General features: G+C 37.6%; 2 protein-coding genes across 3 annotated transcripts in view; both read left to right on the top strand.

Annotated features, from left to right (window-relative positions):
* The first annotated feature begins 235 nt into the window (after positions 1–235).
* On the top strand, positions 236–2,258 carry cysltr2b (cysteinyl leukotriene receptor 2b). The gene has a single exon (XM_065280005.2). The coding sequence runs from the start codon at positions 338–340 to the stop codon at positions 1,163–1,165; it is 828 nt and encodes a 275-aa protein (XP_065136077.2). The 5' UTR covers positions 236–337; the 3' UTR covers positions 1,166–2,258.
* Positions 2,259–6,257: 3,999 nt separating this feature from the next.
* fndc3a (fibronectin type III domain containing 3A) overlaps positions 6,258–13,991 on the top strand; it is an 82,604-nt gene continuing 74,870 nt past the window's right edge. For both annotated transcript variants that reach the window (XM_065281642.1, XM_065281639.1), the window contains exon 1: positions 6,258–6,616. The gene's annotated coding sequence lies outside the window, so the exon portion shown is untranslated. The remainder of the gene's footprint in view (positions 6,617–13,991) is intronic.

Raw genomic sequence — 13,991 nt, 5'->3', positions numbered from 1 at the left:
TATAGTGTAGATACAAATTTTGGTCTGGGGTTATAAGGTTTCAAAAAAATCCATAACCAAGTTTGGTATAAAGTAAATAAGCATTTAAACTTGAATTCCTCATTTACATCAATCATGTTTGCTCTTTGTTTTCTATCCAGTTCCAGATTCAACAATGAAGCACTCAAACTTGTGGAACACCACAAACAACTGCTCCATCACCCAGTTCAAACATACCATCTATCCAGCTACATATTTGTTCATTTTTTTCCTCGGGCTTTTTGGCAACCTCATATCTCTATACTTCTTCATTAGAACATGGAAAACAAAGGGGGCTTTCTCTCCAGTCAACATCCTAATGGTCAATCTCCTTATGTCAGACCTGATGATGGTGTGCTCGCTCCCGCTTCGAGCCGCGTACTACCTCATGGAATCCCATTGGGCCTTTGGAGACGTCACCTGCCGGATCATGTCCTACGTGTTTTACATCAACATGTACGGCAGCATTTATTTCCTCATGGTGCTGAGCATAGTTCGCTTCGTGGGCATTGTGAAGCCATTCATATACATACACTGGCAAAGCTCTCAGAGAGCCTGGATAATTTGCATCATCATCTGGTTGATCATGTCCATAGCCTCAATTCCACTTTTGAGAGCAGGGACTTATGAGGACCAGGATGGACATATAAGATGTTTGGAGCTGGACTCGTCCACGTTGAAGACCATTATTGTACTAAATCGCAGTGTTTTGTTTGTAGGCTTCGTAATGCCTTTCACGGTCATTTCAGTTTGTTACATTTTTGCTGCCTTGTATTTGTTAAAGCTGAAGAAAGCTAGGAAGAGATCTCAGTTAAATCACAAGAAGTCTTGCTCTCTTGTGATCATCGTGCTTCTCATTTTTCTCACGTGCTTCATGCCGTATCACGTGGTCCGAACTATCTTCTTGGAGGCCGAGATGGATGTCCAAAAGAACGGTTATGGAGAGTCCTGCTTTTACATTCAACGCCTGAGAGAGGCTGCGGTCATCACACATTGTCTGGCTTCAGGAAACAGTTGCCTGGATCCGCTGCTTTTCTTTTTCGGGGGTGAAAACTTTATTAGCTTTTGGCGTGAGAATACATCAAGGCGGCAAAGCTCTACAATAGACCAGAATGTAAAAATTATGGTGAAGAGCCAGACAGTATGAGTCGGTTAAGACTGGTTTAGTGTGTTTGGGACCTGTCGGGACTTGAGGGGAAAGAAGGTAGATTCCCCAAATTCCTAAATGGCAGACAATATATGCAAGAGTGATATCTTCCTATGGGAAAGAAAAATCTCAATCTCTTATAAGTGGCACAGTGAGATTATCTGTTTGTCCTACCAATGGAAGATGGAGGGAGCGATGAAACTTTATGTCTTTTTGTTTATGGCATGTTTAAGACAAGGCAGGCAAGAAAGCAGATCCAAATGCAACTTTATTTATTAAAATAAACGGTAATCCAGGCCAAACAGGTATGTGAAGAGATAAACACAGACACATAACCCAACACATAGACATAAGCAACGACTGACAAAAGACAAAGGCAACACTAGGGCTATAGGATATATTCAAAGAATAACAAGGAAATGAGAAACACCTGGGAAATAATCACACAAGGCCCAACAAAACATAAGAACTACAAGGAACTACAAATATGGCAGACAGAAACATAACTTCAAAATAAAAGTACAGGACCGGAAACACAAAACAGGAACTTTTTTGAAAATAGGCTTATTTTCCAGGTCCCCTAGAGTTAAACATTTGATTTGTACCTTTTTGAAATTGATTCAGCTGATCCCCGGGTCTGTCGGTACCACTTTTAGCATAGTTTAGCACAGTGGTTCCCAAACTTTTTCAGCGTGCGGCCCCCCTTGCGTACGGTGCATTCCTTTGTGGCCCCCCAAAGAAAATTTGTGACAAAAAACTGTTCAAAAACTCAACATTTTAATTAATAAAAAATAAATTAAATTATCCAAAAAAGTAGTGCTTTTGGTTAGTAGCCTTATTTTTTAGGTTTAATTACACAGAATTCATGATAAATTAATGTATTTAAAATGTCATAAAACTGGGGCCCCCCTGGCACAATCTCGCGGCCCTCCTGGGGGCCCCGGCCCCCAGTTTGAAAACCACTGGTTTAGCATAATCCATTGAATATGATTAGACCTTTAGCATTGCGCTAACCAAAGAGTTTCTGTGTTTTTCCTATTGAAAACTTGACTCTGTAGTTACACCGTGTACTAAGACCGACAGAAAATTTAAGGTTGTCATTTTCTAGCCAGATATGGAACTATACTCTCATTCTGGCGTAATAATCAAGGACTTTGCTGCCGTAACATGGCTGCAGGAGGTGCAATGATATTACGCAGCGCCCGAAAATAGTCCCTTATCTTTCAATGGCAGGGGACTATTTCCGGGCACTAAAACTAAAAGTCCAAAGACACAGAAACAGGGCAGTGACAGATTATAAACAATTATTATTTTTGAAATGTTGAGTGATGCTGCTAATGGCGCAAGAGTTTCACCTTTATTATGTTGTTTCTTGTAGACACAAATGAGGTAAAATGTAAAGACTCTGATTGAACTCTCACTTTCTGAGTTTCGGAAGAGATCTACCATGTCTGACACTTTGCTCATGCACTTTCTTAAACATAAGGTCTGTGATTTCAAAATAAACTGAAACATCTCTAACATAAGACCAAATGATCTGAGCGCGTTACAAATTTATTTTATAGCTCTATATTATTATATTATTTTAAAGCTTTATATTTCTCTTAAAGAATGCATGTAGTTTTTAATTTTTGTAAATATCAGCATATTGCACACAGAGTTTCCAGTTATCCAGTTGTGTTTTTTATGTAACTGTAAATTAAAATTGTCTATATATAGTTTTGTATAAAACAATTCCAGTACTTGATTTTGATTGGTCAGTAGCAGTGGTTTATTTACCATAAAACACACCTATGATCGCTACACCCAACAATTCTATGTACCACGTAGCGCCCTTATTAGTAACCACCCTTATCAACGTAAACATATTATGTGAAATATTGCTTTTCACAGTCAGTCAGGGACCATTTTAACAGCGAAAGAAAGATTTTAGTTAATTCATGCAAGTTGGGTTATAAAAATATATATTTTTTTGCTTTAATTTTTTGTGTGGTGGTAGTGCTGCATTGTGAATAAGTTATGACTGAAGAGAAAATGTACAGCATGTTTTGAATAAATCACTTTATCAATTGTATTTAAAAGTAAAAGTATTGTAGCATCTCACAAATATCTGTCTTTGACTTGGTAAATGATTCTATTTGTGTTGCAAAGCATTAGGGGGATATGTTTTTCTGAATGTAGGGCTTTCAGCAGGCATTTGTGTTGGTCATTTGTATATTTTTTTATATTTTGTAAACTTCCGAATAAAGTTTTATTATAATCGGAATAGGTAAAGATAGACGAGAAGAATACTAATACATATATCAATTTATGTTTCTCCCAATTAACAACTAAGGGTGCACACAGACATGAACAATCACAACATAATAAAGTGTTTTTTTATCAGAGTTCATTTCTCTTATGAGTTATTAATTATGCTGAATTTGCTTAATATTAGAAGTACTTAATAATTCAATGTTGTAACATATATTTCCACCTGTTAACCAGCTGCTTGTTAAAGGATTAGTCCATTTTCTTAAAAAAAATCCAGATAATTTACTCACCACCATGTCATCCAAAATGTTGATGTCTTTCTTTGTTCAGTCCAGAAGAAATTATGTTTTTTGAGAAAAACATTGCAGGATTTTTCTCATTTTAATGGACTTTAATAGAGCCCAACATTTAATACTTAACTCAACACTTAACAGTTTTTTTCAACGGAGTTTCAAAGGACTTTAAACAATCCCAAACGAGGCATAAGGGTCTTATCTAGCGAACGATTGTTATTTTTGACAAGAAAAACAAAAAATATGCACTTTTAAACCACAACTTCTCGTCTAGGTCCGGTCCTGTGATGCGCCAGCACGACCTCACGCAATACGTCATGACGTCAAGAGGTCACAGAGGACGAACGCGAAACTACGCCCCAGTGTTTACAAGTGTGGAGAAAGAGGACCGTTCGGACGTTGTTGTATGTGGAATGATACTTATTAATGTCTTTGTGTCAGTTTATTATTTACAATGGTCCGCAAATGTGTGTTTCATATATGTAACACGTGACCTCCCACTCTAAAAAACAAACGGTGCTATATAGCACCAAAACAGTTGCTTTGGATCGTAACGATAGAAGAACCATTTTTAGTGCCATATAGCACCAGTGAAGAACCAGTGAAGCACCAGTGAAGCACCAGTGAAGCACCTGTGTAGAACCATATAGTGCTATGTAGAACCATATGTGGTGCTATATGGCCCCTATATGGTTCTACACTGGTGCTTCACTGGTGCTTCACTGGTTCTTCACCGGTGCTATATGGCACTAAAATGGTTCTTCTATCGTTACGATCCAAAGCAATTGTTTTGGTGCTATATAGCACCGTTTGTTTTTTTAGAGTGCATCACTACGCATTTACGTGAGGTCGCGCTGGCGCATCACAGGACCTGTGATTGATGACAAGATGTGATTTAAAAGTGCATATTTTTTACTTTTCTTGTCAAAAATGACAATCTTTTCGCTAGATAAGACCCTTATGCCTCGTTTGGGATCGTTTAGGATCCTTTGAAACTCCGTTGATAAAAACTGAGTTAAGTGTTAAGTGTTGGGCTCTATTAAACTCCATTAAAATGAGAAAAATCCTGGAATGTTTCCCTCAAAAAACATAATTTCTTCTCGACTGAACAAAGAAAGACATCAACATTTTGGATGACATGGTGGTGAGTAAATTATCTGGATTTTTGTTTTAAGAAAATGGACTATTACTTTAAGATTCATAATATGTGTACGACGGAGGATTTTGTATGAGTACCTTTAAAGGACACCTATTATGGTCTTTTTACAAGATGTAATATCACGTGTCACGTGTGCCCAAAATGTGTCTGTGTAGTTTCAGCTCAAAACTAAGAGCAGGTGGATTTTTTTCATCGTAGGGTGGTTGTGTTCATACACTGCCAACACACATTATGCCCAAACATAATTATGCCCAATTGCATAATAGTTGCTCTTTAAAATGGTATGATCCTTTCCCTACTTGCATTCATTTCCATTTGCATTTATTCATTTAGCTGACGCTTTTATCCAAAGCGAATTTTACAATTGCTATATATGTCAGAGGTCGCACGCCTCTGGAGCACCTAGGGGTTAAGTGTCTTGCTCAGGGACACAATGGTGTGTCACAGTGGATTCAAACCCGGGTCTCACACACCAAAGGCGAGTGTCTTAGCCCCTATAAGTTGTGGAATGACCTTCCCAGCAATGTTTGGGATTCAAACACACTCGATCAGTTAAGTATAAACTACTGCGACAACTGATCATTTTTTAGTACACCTAGCTCAGTTAAATTCTATAATATAGTATTCACTATATTATATAGCATATATTTAATATAGTATATACTAAATTCTATAATATATAACTGTAACAGCATTATGTTGTAGCTTTGGTCGGTAACACTGTGTCTAAATGATAAAAGAGATACTTTAATAAATGATGATGAAGATATTTTTTAAATGATGGTAAGCACACAGTTGTTGGTACCCATTGAATTCCATCACATTGTTTATTCCTACTATGGAAGTCAATGGTTACAGCTGTGCTTTACAATCATTTATCAAAATATCTTCTTTTGTGTTCATCAGAAAAAAATTCACACAGATTTGGAACAACATGAGGATGAGAAAATTATGACAGAATTTTCATTTTTGGTTGAACTATCCCTTTAAATTAAATAAGGCAAACACTTACTTAATTCAAGGAGAGGGGTTTACACAGCCCTGTGGCCCCCTCTGTCGGCTCAAAAAGGTAAAACTGAACCTCAACTTTTTTGTATATTTTCTCAACAGTACGTAACGTTACCACATTTTTCTCTTGCAACGCGAAATTATTAATAAGTTAATTAAATAACGTACACCGCAGTTCATGTGCGAGGACGTAACCCGACTTTTGACACACCATAAAACCAACAGGTCAGTTTTTGCTTCGAGTGCACTTTTCCCAGTCAACAACACGTCTGGAAAAAAACACATTGCATAACGAAAGATAACACAGAGAAGAATAAGAATGAAAGTTGCTTTCGGTGAAAACGAAACGCGCTCGTGATACGCATGCGCAGTGACGTGTCTGTGTGTGTACATTCTTGAGCGGAAAATGATGGCGATTATCCAGACGCTTCATGAGCTTGCGCTCGCCTATGGATGGATGTGGCCGTGAAAACTAACAACACTCGCGGGGAAAAGTTGTTTGATCAGGAAGATCGCGATCCCTCTCCGCCCCTGGCCATTTTCAGACGTGGGGAGAAGCGAGTTGAGAGGGTTGACGCTATAATCTGGTGTAATATTCAAGTGTGAAACAGCCACGTAGCTTATCCAGATCACAAACACTGGCCTAGTACTTTAAAAACCCTCGATACACAGCTACATAGCAACCTATAAAGGAGTGATCTCAAGTAAAGAGGAAATAAAACGCGAAACGAGCTGCGGGTGAGTTTGATGCACTTTGTTTGAATTTGCCAAATGTGCATTTGCTTACGTTCAATACAAGAGATTGTGGCTTTATTTACTATCGCCCTTTACATGTGCTAGTTCAAAGTACACCTATCTGTAATCACTTCCCATGTGCATTAATGTGTTCAATCTGCATATGTGTTTTAAAGTAAAGGAAAAGAGTAAGGCCTGAAATGCACACGTCAACGTCATCTGATCATAGAGCTGCAGATTAAATACTGCTGCAGTCACTATTCACACACTCACGCTGGCTGTGTCTCAAAACCTAAGGTGATGTCTAAAAAGACAGCATGATTGGGCGCGTGCATTGTTGGACAAAGTGTTTTTGGATGATGAACGCTCGTAACGTGCATATGATTATGTCTAAAAATGCTCGGTGGTGAAGCCAAACAGTGTTTTGTTCGATCATTCGAACTCGACTCAGTTATTCGATTCATGTGATCCGAAACTCAAGTGATGCACAGAAACATTCGAATCGGACGTTTAACGAAATGTATTGTGTTCATTAAAATATCCAAAAATATTACCACTGATGGACATAAATATTTGATTCGAATATACGGAAATTAACAGTAATGTCCTAACAGATGTCAAATGTAACTTTTTTTATGTGCACTGTTTAGTAGAGGTAGGCTGATAATCGGCACCGATAGTTCATTGGTGGGACAGTCAGCTATCTGCAAAAAATCCATGCAGATTATTATCATCGATTTGCATTTGTTTATATCCAGCTGGTTACCTTTATTCATTAATTATCCATATTTTAAGTCAATAAGGAGAGAAAGCAAACTATGTGCAGCTACATAAACGAATCAAAATCTGAATTCAGTTCTTTATTTAGTTTTTTATCATCACTGCAGTACATATTTGTTATTTTGATTAGATAATCATTAAATGTTAAAATAGAAGCAAGACTGCACATATAAAATAAAATATTTAATTATAATATACAGTATTTACTTTAATACTTATTAATATAATTGATATATTTTGATTTATACATTTGTTTCATTTTGCACATTTTTATGGTTCAGTACTGTTGTTTTATTACTTTTGTAATACATTTCAGCACTGTTTCACTTTAATTATGTTTTTTTCATCCAGTATCCATTAAAAAAAAAAATATATCGGTCGATTAATCGGTTCTTGGCAAGCATGAGACCAACTTAGTTATCGGGAAAATCCACTATCGGTCGACCTCTACTGTGTAGTATGGATTTCTATTGTTCAATTAGTGCAAAATCAGCTTAGTGCTACATGTTCGCTGCTGTTTTACAGTTTGCCACCAGATGCCAGAAATGTTCAGAAGTTTACTCACAGATAGTCATGTTTCCTTTACTTTCATCTCAGTTTTATTGTGAATTAAAAATGCAATGCCTCTGATGTACAAAACGATGTTTTTCAACAAGTACAAAGCTATAAAACTTTTAAGTGCAGTGTATCACCAACTTTTAATTTAAAGCCAAGGGTTAGATATTTGTGTTGTCTATTGACTCTTGCTATTTGGGCTTTATTCATGGAGCTGCAGTATAACATTGGTTATTTATTAATAGATCCATGGCTAATAACTGTGCAAACATCATTGCTTGTTTTAGAAGTTCATGCAAAATGTTCTCGTCTAATTCTATCTTAATCTCAAACACCTGTATCTGTTTTCTCAAACAAGTGCATTTTTTTTCTGAAATTATTCTCATGTGAACCAGCATTTGCATCATCAAGAGTCAGTGGCAGATTTTTTGTTTTATTTGTTATCAGTGTTATGCATCACCGGTTTTATAATACATCTGTGATCCACCACCACAGTGTGTCGTAAACTTGTTTTTCTATTTTCATGAACACTTTGTTTTGGAAAATCTGTATTCCCAGCATCCACACATGCATGCCGGATCAAATTGCACCTGATCGTCACAGGTGCAAATATTCCAGCGATAGGGCCCTATGACCGGTTATAGTGAGAGTTTAGATACACATTAGTTTTTTCATGTTGCATGAAGTCTGGAGAATGATTTGCTTTTCACTGTTTGTTCAGTGTTTGAGACCGACCGATGCTTATCACCTGCAGCTTACCAGCTGTGCAAAGCCAAACTGCAACTGAAACTCCCCGGTTTGGACAATCTGAAAACTAATGCGCAAACCACTGAAACTTAAATGCTGACTCACAAAACGAAAGTTCTTGAGAACATCATGCAGCCCTGACTTATTGCCAGATTTCTTAAGAAGCATTTTGTGTAATCTTGAATATTTTATGTTATTTGGTGTCAGTTTCGAAGGAGGTTCAGATGATTAGATAGAGATGACTGATAAGTGATTAGTTAAGCAATGAACAGATTAGTTGCATTACACTTTCTCCCTAAAATTTGGAAATCATCTTCTGTGCCTTTTTTATTTCTCTCCTGTTTTTTTCATCATCTTTCTTTTTTTAGAAGAAACATTTGTACATTTCATCTGGCATCTGCATAAGGGACTTTCTGAACAGTCTCCAGTTTGCTTGTTTTTTTAACTGAAATGCAGATGTAGTCATGCATGATGTTCTTTCTCCCCGTGCATGATTTTCACGGTTTCGTTTTGTTTGACCTCATACCTGCCGTTTTTTTTTTAAGCCTTGATTTCGCAACACTGATGGGAAATCTACAGTATGATGCAACACAGAGTCTTTCTGTGTGTTTTTCTCCTCTGCCTTTCATTTATTTTGCTGCTTTAGAAATCCCTTTTTGCAGGTATTTTTATTTTTTATCAGTTCTTATTCACAGGAAAAACTGAAAGGGCACAGAAACCATGGGAAGTCCTTGATCTCACGCATTAAAAGTTGGACTTTCCTTTCTGAGTCTTACTGTGGCAAGGTTTATTTTTTTTTATCAGCTGTAATCACACTGTAATCACACCATGATGTCTACTATTAGACATCATAGTTTGGATTGAAGCATTTTTATTATTGCTATGCAAAGCTTTGCTATTATATTATCCCTGATCATTTCCCCCCCCCTCATCCTGTTATCTTTGATTCAATGAATATCAAACAGCTTGTTGAGGTGATATACATTTTCTGTCAGGTTTAAAAGTTTTATTTTTAACAAGAATAAGATGAAAAAGTCCTGAGTCACATCTAGGGACCAGTATATCATAGGTTGGCTGTTTTTAAGCCACTAAGCGGCCACGTTGCAACCACACTAGCAGCTTTATAAAAATAGGAACCACCGTGATGTCATCAACGTCAGTTTGCATGGGGAAACACCACTCGCATTTTCTTAAGAAATTAACAAAAATTTTATAATAAAATAAATTCCCAGTCATGTCCCCTGAAAGCACAAACACAGAAACCTGGAACTGGTTAGATTGTCTGAGACTATGCACAAAAACAGTGACGTGGATCAGGCTAACCCTTCCTGTTCACGATGCTTTGTTGCTTTGTCATTTGTATTGTCTTGATTGTTAAGTGCTGTGCTACTACTACAGCAATAACTCTTATCCGTCTGCTCTATTAGGCAGGGCCGGAGGTGTTCATCACTTAAAATAATTGCAGTGTCTGTAATGCAAGGGTACGTCATGCAACACCCCCCGGCATCTTCCGGTTACACGTTCTAATAAGATGCCATCACCTCCAGGGTTCGACCTTTTGCCCCTCCAAGAATTGAAGTGATTTGCACCTCGAGGTTACTAGTCTCCACCATCCATGTCATGCTCGCTTTGGCTGAGAGGAGATATTATTAGACCATCGGAAATCATTCAGTTGTAGCTCTCACTGCTAACTTGTTGCTGTCTATTTAGCCTCCCACTGTGGCCTGTCTCATATTACAGTCAGTGTCCCGGCAGGTTTACAACTGATAGATACAGAACGTTATGCCTCAACTTCCTTGTTGCTCAGCAGAATCATTGTGAAGTATTGCGTGAAGCGACAAACAGATAAATGTGTATTGAGAAATACACTCACCTAAAGGATTATTAGGAACACCATACTAATACTGTCTTTGCCTTCAGAACTGCCTTAATTTTACGTGGCATTGATTCAACAAGGTGCTGAAAGCATTCTTTAGAAATGTTGGCCCATATTGATAGGATAGCATCTTGCAGTTGATGGAGATTTGTGGGATGCACATCCAGGGCACGAAGCCCCCGTTCCACCACATCCCAAAGATGCTCTACTGGGTTGAGATCTGGTGACACTGGGGGACATTTTAGCACAGTGAACTCATTGGCATGTTCAAGAAACCAATTTGAAATGATTCGAGCTTTGTGCCATGGTGCATTATCCTGCTAGAAGTAGCCATCAGAGGATGGATACATGGTGGTCAGAAACAATGCTCAGGTAGGCCGTGGCATTTAAACGGTGCCGAATTGGCACTAAGGGGCTTAAAGTGTGCTAAGAAAACTTCCCCCACACCATTACACCATAGCATTAATGAGAAATTGAACAGGTGTTCCTAATAATCCTTTAGTTGAGTGTATGTGTCTGTTTTATAGGTGGATCTTAAAGGATATAAATATTCTCATAATTAAAAAAAAAACACGTTGAATACAATATAAACATTGAATGAATTTTATTATAGTGTTGTCAGGTTGTCATGATACAAAACATTTAGGAGTCGAAATTGTGATTCTTGATAACAATTATAAAAATTAACCAATTAAATTAGCCTGTGCTATAGTTTTCTTATGTAAACATGGCATTAGGCTTAGTTTGAGTTACCAGTGGTGTTCAGTCTCACAATGATTATATACCTACTACACGCCACTTGTATTTTTATATACAAGTACTAACAAACTCATTTAGTCCAGTTAGAAAGCAAACACTACAACTGAAAACTTAATGCATTTGCTCAGTTCAGTGCGAGCCGAACCGATCAGCAGCAGGTGTCAAGCAGTGCTTGAAATTAAAAAAGTGCCGGTTGTCCCGATGTGTAGTTCAAAACACGTTCCTAATGATCAGGAAGGTGTGCACAGGCCATTCACATATCATAGAATGACGAAGAGCGTCGTTGCGTCGACATCATACAAGTGAGAGCGTTGTTAGAATGCTATACATTCATTTATTTCTCAAAAATCGTCCACCACAAATAGATGTTTGCACATCGCGTTTATCACTACCTCTGTCTCACATCACAGTTTATGTACAAACACCCGGGGCGTCAGTCGAATGTGCCAACACAAAATGCAAGTCTGGAAAAAAACTGATATGGTGTATCTGATTCTCATCCTGCGGATGTTTTTCATTGTTAAAAGGGCGTTAGAGCAAAGCACAGATGACAACAGGTTTACTCGAGACAGCGCAAGCTAGCATGAAGGTAAAGCTAATCTTTTTACATTATAGCGATGACGCTGGTAATGACGATTCTCTCAGACCAATCAGTGATCTGCAGTGTTTTCGCATCACATTTTGGTATCAGCTCAGATCGCTTGGAACCCCAATCGAGATGGTACAAAAAATGATCGGGTACTACGTACTGCACCCAGTGGAAAAGCCCCCAATAGTAAGCTGACCCGTGGGGTACTATGCAATGGAAAAGCACCATATTGCTATCTGATCTCAGAAGTGACAGGTGTAAAAGGCCTTAAAATGTCATTGTTAAATAATTTAGTTTAGTTTTCAGTGCATTTGCCTCTAATAAAAAAGACTCTCAGCTGCATGCGCTAATTTATGTGTGCATAAGCAATTTATAAGTCCCCCACCCAGTGAAACCGTTATTGCCGGGTTCTTCACATGTCGATCATTTCTTTGTCAATAAAAGAAATTACTTATTTATAATATAATTAGACTTTACAGTTATATTATTAAAAGCGATAGTAAAAAAAACAGTGGTTGAATTTTGTCTGTACATTAAAGAATAAAAAATAACAAAAAAATGTAAACTTGAGAAGGATAATTATACATACATTTATCTTATATACTTTATAGGTTTGGTTGCTAGTTTCAAATGTAGTGTCTGCCCACAGATCTAGTCAACTTTTATGTGTAGTGTTGATGTGTAAGAGGTGTTGTTTGTGCGCACTTTTTTTTAGCAAATAAAGAAAAAACATTTGTCTAAAAACTGTATGGAAACTCATGGAACATTTCTCAACCAATCAGAATAAAGCGTTCAACAGGCCCGTGGTGTAAATGCTGCTAATAAACAGTGTGGTAAAGGCAGAGATAATAACAACTTGTGCTTACAGCTTATTGACAAGTCTACGAGACTCAGCGGCCAACTCAATAAAAAGAAATGACTGTAATTTTCTAATGGGGTTAAGAAATAAAAAGATGTGCACCTGAGGATTAATCTTTGGGGTGTAACTACTCCTGAACCGTTTACGTTACAGTCCTGAATGATGCTTCAAATTAAATCTCAAATTGTGTGGCTTATTAGCAAGCTTGCTGTTATGTGTTTGATGGCTGGTGTGTGACGGCCTGCAGTAATGCTGAAAGATTGTAAGGAAAGTGATATATAAACATAAATTAATTACGGAGGTTAAAAGCACTAACAAAACACCAAAAGCATGGTGACTGGAAAAGCCAATCACCATTTGAATGTTTTATTGTAGTATTGACTTGGTCCTGAAATGACATCATTGGTTTATTTTAAAAAAAGTAGTCCAGTTCACCAGGGGTTGGATTCATCTAAATATCCTTTAGACCAAAATAAAGAACATTTTTAAGATATATTTTAAGAAGTTGATAAGAATTTGCAAGAAGTGCAATTCACAAAAATTTAGGGATGCACCAAATGTTCTTTAAATGAAACTATTAGGCTAAAAATAGCAGAAAAAGGCATTTTCTGTGTTCGGCCGGATAAGTAAATCGAATGAATTTGACTGAATAATGATGTTTTAGATGACGTAATCAAACAGCAACTTGCATAGAGTGAGAGACGTGCATGGTTTGTAAATCCAGCCAACATGTCAGCAGTGTGGAAGCATATTAGTGTCAAAGAAAGGTAAAAAATAGCAGTTTCAAAGAATTTTCTTGAATATTTTCTGAATGTAGTCCCAGGTCTTTGCCTTTGTTTGCAGTTATGTGCACATGTCTGAATGCATTTGGACCCGAAACACTATTAATACTAGACCAGCACGTGCAGGTGGTCTCATATGCCCTTCTTCCTAAAGCCTGTGAATGCTGAGGAGCCATTTGTTAAGTCTTAGCAGGATTCATCTTATTGAACATCACCCCCATAACCTGATTTTGTGTGTAGGTTTAAGCAGGGGACTAGCTCATGGATTATGCTGATCATTGAACACGCATGCGCTAGACTAATGAGCTTCAAGGACACATGTCATTTCCTCCTTATTATCTTTCTGCCTGTGACTCATAGCGAGTGTGATGTATGAGAGAGAGAGAGAGATCCACACTGGACCGAACTCTTATGAGCTGCCCTGATTAGTT

This window comes from Paramisgurnus dabryanus, chromosome 8, assembly GCF_030506205.2.
Source record: "Paramisgurnus dabryanus chromosome 8, PD_genome_1.1, whole genome shotgun sequence".
NCBI classification, from domain to species: Eukaryota; Metazoa; Chordata; class Actinopteri; order Cypriniformes; family Cobitidae; genus Paramisgurnus; species Paramisgurnus dabryanus.
The sequence above is the reverse complement of the archived record's forward strand: the minus strand, read 5'-3'. Positions and strand labels throughout refer to the sequence as shown.